Genomic DNA, 8,933 nt, shown 5'->3' on the forward strand with positions numbered 1-8,933 from the left:
ACATATCCTCCAGCCGGAGCGTAGCAGGGTATGGCCCCACCGAGGGAAGGCTGGTGAAACGAAGATGGGCGACAATTCATCATAGATTTTCAGCACTTTCCGTCCGTGCCTTCTTCGTGTTGAACTCGTCCTCATCCTGTGCTGGAGCCGAGCGTTTCTCCGTAGATTCACTTCGCGGCGGACGTTGGATGCTAGCTGGCTTCCTTTTGACAAATGCAGATACATCCTTGGCATCTCTTGTGATAGCTTCCAGTCGCGCTTGCTGCTCAACAGCTGGCTGACCTACAATCTGGCCTAGAATTCCTCTAAACATCGTATCGTTTCCCTCGTTCTGTTGCTCAACCAACATAGGCGGACGACGGAGATCTAGGAGCTGTGATGCGTGAGTAACCAAGCAACAAAGAAATAGAACGTTCCTTGAGAACTAACTCTCTGCTCCATGTCTTCAATGATCTCCTTGACATTCGCTATTTTCCTTCTCACAGCTGTCTCTGTGTCTTCGTCCAAGGCGTCTGATACATCCAATTTCTTCTGTTCCTGGGCCATTCTGACTCGACAGCTTTCAATAGCCTTCTCCATCTGAGTCGCAGCCTCTTCTCTCATAGCTTCATTAACCTTGTCATGACGGTCACTGTCCCCTCCAGCAGTGCCTTCGCTGGGATTGTTGACAGATGCGAATTCTAGTGCGAGCGAAAGTTTGTAGTGACACTCGGCAAGGGAAGGATCTTCCATAGAAAACAGTGATTGCCTCAGATCAAGTGCAGTCCTGAGGTCCGCCACCGCATCCGTGAATCTCTCTCCTTCAAGTGAGATCTCTGCCTGTAGATCGTACGTATCTGCGAGGCGCTCCTTGATGTGTTTGACATCGGACACCACGCCGGCGGATTTTCCCTTGTCACATGATTCCTCTGCTGCGGCCAACTTCTTGTGGTAGAGTATACGGGCCAAGTCCAGGACTTCAAAGGCGTTGGCAAAATCGTCATCGTCATCCTCAACACCATCGGCGCCTCCATCGCCCTCTTCTGCCTCAGATTCCGAATCATCGAAATTCTCATCGCCACTGAATTGGAAAAAGGGCTGATTCAAAGTATTTACAGGACTGGATTTCGAATCTTTGGAATGTCCTTGCTTAGCCACCCCACTAGCGACCGCAGTTTTGAGAAGGCTCTCGCCAGGCACATGCGCGGATGATTTGGAGCTGCTTGCAGGCAGATCATTTGTTTGAGCTTGAGGCTCTCCACCTACTTTTGACCCTAGGACATCGCTCTTGCTCACCGCCACATTGTATAAAGCTTTGCCGTAGGCGAACAGCAGATCAGCGTTGTTGAGTGACAGTTCACCGTTCAGCTCAGCTTGGAGTTCCGTAGCTTGGGAGTAGAGCTCAGCAGCTGCATTGAAGTCCTTAATTGCATCTTTCGCCGCAGCTCGCGCGATCAGATCTTCTAACTGTACACGCTTGGCATCTGCGGTGTTCTTCAGCTTTATTGGGTCTGCTTTTGCTGAGTTAAGCTCTGCCATGACGGTCAGGGCAAGGATACCGTGGGAGGTAGTAGGCTTGGGATATCAGCAGGCACTTTTTAAAGGATGAGAAATGAAGCACATCCAAATGAGAATGGAAAAATGGAGTTGCAAAGCTGAGCTCTGCTTCGCGAAACGTTGGAAGGACGAAGTATATCGGCACAGAGAATTAGTAAGTTTCTTAGCCCAAACCTACCTAAGAACTAGTCGTGGACTCACGGCGCGTATGCATATGTGGAGCACCCGTAACCACGCGTCTCTCTGAAGGTCCATTACCTTACGAGTTACATACATAGTGTTTCGAGTTTTCAAAAGCAGCAACAACAACAACAGCATCATCATCATCATCATCATCATCATCATCATCATTATCGTCATCTGGATCACCCATAATCGTTCTGGCCCAGCATCGTGTTTACCTTTTCAGATTATTTCTTTTCTATCATGACCAAAGCAGTGAGACTCACAGAGGATGAATTATAACCTGCTCATTCTCCTTGAAGCTACTTTCATATGGTCCTCAATCCCGAGACATCTCTGAAGAGACTAAGCATTTACCACCACATCGGAAGTAAAAATGGACCACACACCGCTTGTTGGGGACAGGTGTCTGGACTCGGATCCCATCTTCTCTTCGTCTCCAGGGTTCGGCACTCCTGTACGTCCTTTACGAAAATCGAATCTTAATCCTCCCCTTGCGAGGATATCAGTCTTGCCAATTCTACTTCCACCCTCCACGCTTCGACCTGTAGCTTTCCGTACTTTCACCAGGAAGCACAACTTGACCATCTCGTCCTCAGCACTGCAGACTTTGGCTTCCTTTGTAGGAAAACATTGCGGCTCTGGATGGCGCGAAGAAGGCCTTGCGGAGCGAGTCTTGGATGAGGTAGCCAAAAGTTGGAAAAAGGCCGGCGGCGGCGTTATCGTTGAGGAAGGCAGAGGGGCCTCATTGAAGGCTATTTTGATGGCCTTAGAGGGCAACATGAGTGGAGGAAGGGTAGTTCCTGCGAAATCGAATGCAACAAGAGAAGGACCGATAGATGTGACTGCCCTCAATTGTGATGCCAGGCGACTGAACCCACACTTGTCTCCAGCTCCAGCAATCAACGATGAGGAACATGACGACGTGGACTTATCTTTACACCCAAGAAATTGGATCAAGATTGTCGAGGCGTTCGACATGCCACGCTTGACTTACAACGTTGATAAAAAGTACTTCGAATTAACAAAGTCAAAGGCTACATTGTTCCCGCAAGCTTCACACAAGACTAGCGCATTCAGAGACCGTTATAACATTGTTCATCAGCGCCTACTCCGGAATGAGTCATTTCAAACACCGTTGAGTTATTCCACAGGCCACTCCCTGAAGAGGTCGTCATCCTCATTCGCTCCCACTCAATGTTATAGGTTGACACCGATTGCAAACTTGCTTGGAAGAAGTGGCACGTCACACCTGCTTCTAGGATTACTCTCTATATCACCCGCAGGTGATCTCTCTTTGGTCGATTTGACAGGTAGCGTCGCGCTAGATCTGAGTCATGCCCGGACGATACCAGACGATGGTGCTTGGTTTGCTCCCGGAATGATAGTTCTCGTCGATGGAGTCTATGAAGAAGAGGGAAGTGTGAGAGGATCAGTCTTAGGTGGAAACAGCGGAGTGGGTGGCGCCATTGGGGGTCGATTTGTGGGTGTATCAATTTGCGGACCTCCATGCGAACGACGGGAAGTATCACTGGGAACGAATCACCAGCACAGCAACGGAGAGATTAGCTCTAGCGGAGGGTTTGGATGGGTTGACTTTCTAGGCATTGGGTGTGAACGCGCACAAGGCTCACGAATGAGGAGAATCCAAGCGAAATGTTTGCGAGGTGTGCAGGATGACGCGGGTTCGCCCCTACGACTGAAAGTGGCTATTATGAGCGAGGTTAATCTTGACAACTTCAAGTCGCTTGACGCGCTGAGGAAGGTTTTCAGTACATATAGTGAGCTTTCGCCCACCGAACGCCCAATAGTCTTTGTCGTGATAGGGAATTTCGTCCAGAAGGCCACAATCAACGGAGGCGGTTATGCTGGCAGCATCGAGTACAAGGAGTACTTTGATTCATTCTCCATTGTACTAGCCGACTATCCCGAACTTTTACGACACTCTACTTTCGTCTTCGTCCCTGGCGATAATGATCCATGGTCGTCTGCCTTCACAGCGGGCGCTGCCTCGACAGTACCACGTCAGCCAGTTCCGGATATGTTTACGTCGAGGGTAAAGCGTGCGTTTGCATCGGCAAATTCGGAGTCGGGGCGATCGCAAACTTCCGAGCCTGCCGGCGAAGCTATCTGGGCCTCCAATCCATCACGTCTCACCGTCTTTGGGCCCTTGCATGAGATCGCCATCTTTCGAGATGACATATCAGGAAGGCTGAGGCGGAACGCAGTGGCTACTAAGCAAGGCGAGAATGAGTGTGATTCGGCAGTTCCACAAGGTCCGGAAACCGAGCCTGGTCTTGCCACGGCTGGTAATGGAACTCATTCTCAGGCCCATCCGGCAGATGCAAAAGCTCAGCAATCTTTTTCCAGTGTGCACACAGCACGAAAACTAGTGAAAACAATATTAGACCAGGGAACGATGTCCCCATTTCCGCTATCGATGCGACCTGTCTTGTGGGATCATGCAGCATCGTTGCAACTGTACCCATTGCCGACGGCGTTTATTTTGGCTGATCCTGAAGTAGCACCATTCTGTATGACCTACGAAGGGTGCCATGTCATGAATCCAGGAAGATTTATCTCTGAAGAAGGATCGACCTGTATGAGATGGGTTGAGTATGATATATTGAAAAATCGAGGGCGTGTGAAAGAGGACCGGCTATAGCAAATCATAACGGCAATTCTTTTGGTTTTAGGAGTCTTATTTCATGTGATGATGGCAACTGAATTGAAGCATAGGAGCTGATCGGATGTAACTAAGTCGGCGCTAGCTTACTGTATTTGGTTTCAGCTCTCGGCGCCAATATATATGTGATTCTTTAGAACGAGTACAAACTGCCCGAAGTAAAATATCACAATCATCATATGGCAGCCAAAACTGCATGGCATGAACTGGATGTACACATAAACTAATGTATTAGCAAGAATACATCCGAAGGAGACATTGCTTGGAGACAATCCCGTTACACGCGCGAAGTTGGTGCCCCCTGGGGTACAAGAGTGATGAAAAAGTCGCGATGACTTTATACAGAGGTGTCAGTCAATTGTAATAACATCTGCAGCGTCGGAAGCCACAGGGTTTCGCTGGAGACTTTTGTCATTAATGAAGTTCGCCGTCATCGTAGTATCGTTAGCCATGCCAGCCTGCGAGGGTGCCCCGGTTTGACTCTGTTTCTCCGAGACTTGCTGATATGAGTAATCCTGATCAGTTTTAGTTTCTCGCGGTAACCAAGTATTATGCTGAGCGCTGGTGAAACATCCATCGAGGGCCCAAATAACATTACTGACTCCCTCAGCATCTGCAACCACCCCATTTCCAAGACCTTTCCAACCGTTTCCTTTGGAATGATACAATGTGCCTCGCAACCTGGCTTTGAGTTGGTCGTGGCCTGGCCTGGCCTCTGGGCTGCTCAATTCCCTTAGTACCCAAGTCAACTGCCCCGAATGCTGGCTCGTTGTGAGTTGGAAACAGAAGCCCTGATAAGTATAATGGAGGTGGAATGTGTAAGCATTGCGCACAATCACCTGTAACCTGAACGACTCCTGGCGAGACGCATTAGATGTTATTTGCTCCAAGGCTCGCATCAAGGGAAGTGTAAAAGATAGGATCTCCGTTACGAAATCCAAACCAGCTTCATTAGAAGAATGGTTTAAAATGGCTGCGAGAGACCCCTGGACCCGGCGATGAGGGTTCGGATGGTTAAATCGAATACCCAGAGTGAGAAAAAGTAAGGGGTCAGTCCCTGCTAGAACGCGAACAGGGTCAAGCTCCGCAGAAGAGGGGGCCTCGGACAACCCGATGCCGATAATGGCTGAGAGATCCCTTCTTGGGCCGTAAGCAAAGGCTATATGAGTAAGCGATAACGACTGAGGTGTCATTCTCCGTTGCCGGAGAAAATCGAGAATTGACAACGTGCACTCGAGAGTCTGCAGGCGTTTGAACAGCTGTACGATCACAGGTCGACCAGCCGGAGCGAGAAGCCGAAGGGCAAAGCCACTGCCTCCTCGCTTGAAAACTAGGGAGCTGTCCGACTTTGAAACTAATGTGCACAAATCTGTCAAAGGTGCCACCAAGTTGCCATACGCCACAAATATGGCAATGTTCTTGCGACGGTCAATCCCATGGAAGGCAAGGCGAACTGTATTCTTGAGAAGGTTCTTTCTCCTCAGACCCGCGGGCAAAACTAGCTGAAGCGCCCGGGGAAGGTTTGATACTTGGTAGCGAATAAAAATATCCGGGATTTGAAGATCGGGCCCAACTCTCAATGCGCGCAATGGCGGGTGGAACTCAACTGTTTGCAAATCGGCCAAATAGCTGACGTTGGCATAAACTGCTACCATCCCAGAAAGACAGTAGCCCAAATCGGGGAATGACGAAGAGCGAGTTTGGTGGTTCGTAGCAAGAAAGCTATCGCTCATGCTATGCCCTGAACAAAGTGGGACACTTGTATCAGGGCCCGAAAAATCTGTTGCACCTTCTGAGGATCGGCGAAGTTGCACAACCCACCAGTTGTCACTAGCGATGCTGCTTGTTGCAGCAACGACCCAATTTCGCTCCCATGAAGGGTGCCAGAAAAGGGAAAAACGTAGGACATTAGCTGGAAAGACTTTCCGAATATCGTTTCTGAGTCCCTTTAGGCTGACTGTTTCAAAACCCAAGATCCTGACATTAGACTCAAGTTCCTCTATGGCCGCAATGCAACGAAGGCGAGAAACACGGGCCACTAAATCATCGATGGTGGACCTGTCCAGACTGGCATCACTTTCGGAACGTTCTGAAAGACCAGCAGTAGCGGACAAGATGGCGGCTCCTGACATTGGCTCAATGGATACCCGAAGATGTCTGGAGCTCGTGAGCTGGACAGAGAGTTGACATTCGCCGGGCTCAGTGACATTCAAAATCGCTTGTGAAGACAAAGTGCCGGTGGAGAATAGCGAATATTCACTTAGGATGCCGTAAGCTGACGAGAGCAAATAAGATATATGTAGAGCAATGACACTGCGCAGGAGACACTCCATTGATAAGTCGTCTGCATCGAATTCAATGTCTCTACTGTCGACCTCCTGGCCGTCCCTCATCCAACGCAAGCCCAGGCACGGTACACCAAAGCCTTGGCTGTCAGCATTCCCATTACCGCTCTTGATCCCAATCTCGACCCAACTCTTAGGTCCTGGTTTTAGGGCCCAATATTGTATAACCAGGGTTCGATGCAACAGCTCAACACGCAATGTTTCTGACCAAAGGCCTTTAGCCAACTCGATGGCCTGCTTGAATAATATGTGAATTTTATTGGTCAATACCAAGCCATGCAGGAAATTGAAGCAGACTGTTAAGCCGCTATCACGCAGTTTATCATTGATTTTAGCATCAATCTCGTTGGACATTCGACCCTTCGGAATGTTGGAGGATGGGGAGTAAAGAAAGCGGATATCAACGAAGAAGAACTGTGAGAGCTCGCTTTCTGCTCCGATGGATAAGTCGAGCTCAAATTCGCCGCGCACGACAAAAGTAACTCGGCCGTCGTGAATTCGGTAGGTCCGGAATGGGTGAGGGATTGAATCATGCAATGCAAGTCTGGCACTGATGATTCTGTTTATTTTATGTAATCTTCTCAGAGCGCCTCTCGCTGTTAGAAGTTTGGATGACTTGTAGCCGAGCTAGAGAACTTTGAGTCAGTAATTGTTGAGCTTCGTGCGTGCAAACATGGCTTACATCCGCTAAGGATTCCAGCCTGCCCTTGGACAAGATCTCCAGGGCAGTTTGGAGATCCGGATTGGCCACCTGAGCCTGCACCAGGTCCCGTTTCATATCTCCCACTCGCTGCAACGCATCCACGAAAGCTTGATGGCGAGCGCGAATAAAATTTTGCAGGTCAATTAATTTACTGACATCGCGCGCTTGCCGACTCCACTGTGAAAGAACGAGAAGTTTAATGAACTCGGCCCGTTTAGCATGAGCAAAATCTAGTATTCTGAGCTTTTTCTGGAGGTTTTCGGGAGACTGGTTCCCAGGAGATTTTCCATTGACAGGCAACAAAGGGATTGAGCTATGCGATGACACTTGTATTGCCGCCAGCTCTGTAATAAGGTCAGATAGCTCATTCCAGCATTGCTGCACAGATCGGTTGACTAGCGTTGAAAACGGAAAGAATCCCTGTGTAATATGTGGTAGCTCAGGCAGAGCTTTGTGTCCGTCCATTCTAGGTTTGCCAGTATAGCTTTCCTTATCACGGTCGTGATCTTTGGCACCCTTGGCTGCTCCGTTGACATGTAACGACCCATTTCGTAAGTTATCGGCAGTACTCGAGGTCTGAGTGTCTGGCGCATGCCTGGCCCCGCCAACAGTAGCATTATCCATGATGACGCCCGGCATGTCTGTAGATACGGCACCTACGGCCTCTGGGATCAGCCCTCCCCCCCTTCACCCTCTGCACGGCACAAAGGTGAGCGACCTGACTCGGGTGCTAGCCCAGACACGCCGGCGTCAGGGCCAGGAAGGGAAGCTGACAGTACTCAACCCGCTGAAATAACCGCTTCAGCTTGCTGTCATCCGTGATCAACTGGTATGCGCAAAGCTAGCTCGACGAGAGCGCTGCAACGGCACTGAAGGTAGGATAAACTTCCGGTGAAGTAAAGAATGGCGCGTGAGCAAGTTGGAACAAGGGCCTTATGAGGTAGTTTTATCGGCCTTATAGAATTGATTCAGGTGCGCGATCGAGAGTTTGTGAAGGTATTCCACAAAAATTCGCGTTGGTCGATCCTGATCAAGAGACTCCTAAAGCAAAAGCATTCAGCAGGATGACGAACAAGCCATACACTAAGTCTTTTCAGTCGGATTGTGATTCACTGTTTCAGACGTCGGATTCGGAGGTTCTCGCGAACGGAAGGGTGGAATCCATCAGAGGCTTTAGCCCTTTGCTGGAGCAAACAAGGAGATTGCGTCTATGCACCGTCGAAGATTAAAGAGGTGACCACGCCACAGATGATGCTTGCTGATATACTGAGCGTATACAGGCAATAGAAAGAAATATGGAGGGACTGACGAGTTGATGTATTATTGTCTAAAAGTTGCAGTGCTCGTGCGCTCGGAAAAAGAGATGATGGATTGCAGATTCATGATGTGCCTTGGTGCCTGATGTAAGGTATGCCTGAGGGATTACTACTACTTACCTTAGTACGATCGGATATTTGAGTTATCGGTAATATAACCTGTT

The 8,933-nt window shown here is 49.2% G+C and overlaps 3 protein-coding genes across 3 annotated transcripts; 1 reads left to right on the plus strand and 2 right to left on the minus strand.

Annotated features, from left to right (window-relative positions):
* Positions 1-79: 79 nt before the first annotated feature.
* On the minus strand, positions 80-1,518 carry Aspvir_001079 (SHNi-TPR domain-containing protein; the record flags this gene model as incomplete). Its single annotated transcript, XM_043266209.1, has 2 exons — positions 80-373; positions 430-1,518. The coding sequence occupies 2 exons, from the start codon at positions 1,516-1,518 to the stop codon at positions 80-82; spliced, it is 1,383 nt and encodes a 460-aa protein (XP_043122144.1).
* Positions 1,519-2,095: 577 nt separating this feature from the next.
* On the plus strand, positions 2,096-4,384 carry Aspvir_001080 (DNA polymerase epsilon noncatalytic subunit; the record flags this gene model as incomplete). The annotated part of the gene is made up of 1 exon (XM_043266210.1): positions 2,096-4,384. The coding sequence occupies one exon, from the start codon at positions 2,096-2,098 to the stop codon at positions 4,382-4,384; it is 2,289 nt and encodes a 762-aa protein (XP_043122145.1).
* A 371-nt stretch (positions 4,385-4,755) lies between these two features.
* Aspvir_001081 (mediator of RNA polymerase II transcription subunit 14) lies at positions 4,756-8,092 on the minus strand (the record flags this gene model as incomplete). Its single annotated transcript, XM_043266211.1, has 2 exons — positions 4,756-7,377; positions 7,433-8,092. 2 exons carry the CDS (start codon positions 8,090-8,092, stop codon positions 4,756-4,758), a joined length of 3,282 nt encoding a protein of 1,093 aa, XP_043122146.1.
* Positions 8,093-8,933: the final 841 nt, after the last annotated feature.

This window comes from Aspergillus viridinutans (assembly GCF_018404265.1).
Source record: "Aspergillus viridinutans IFM 47045 DNA, scaffold_1, whole genome shotgun sequence".
Taxonomy (NCBI): domain Eukaryota; kingdom Fungi; phylum Ascomycota; class Eurotiomycetes; order Eurotiales; family Aspergillaceae; genus Aspergillus; species Aspergillus viridinutans.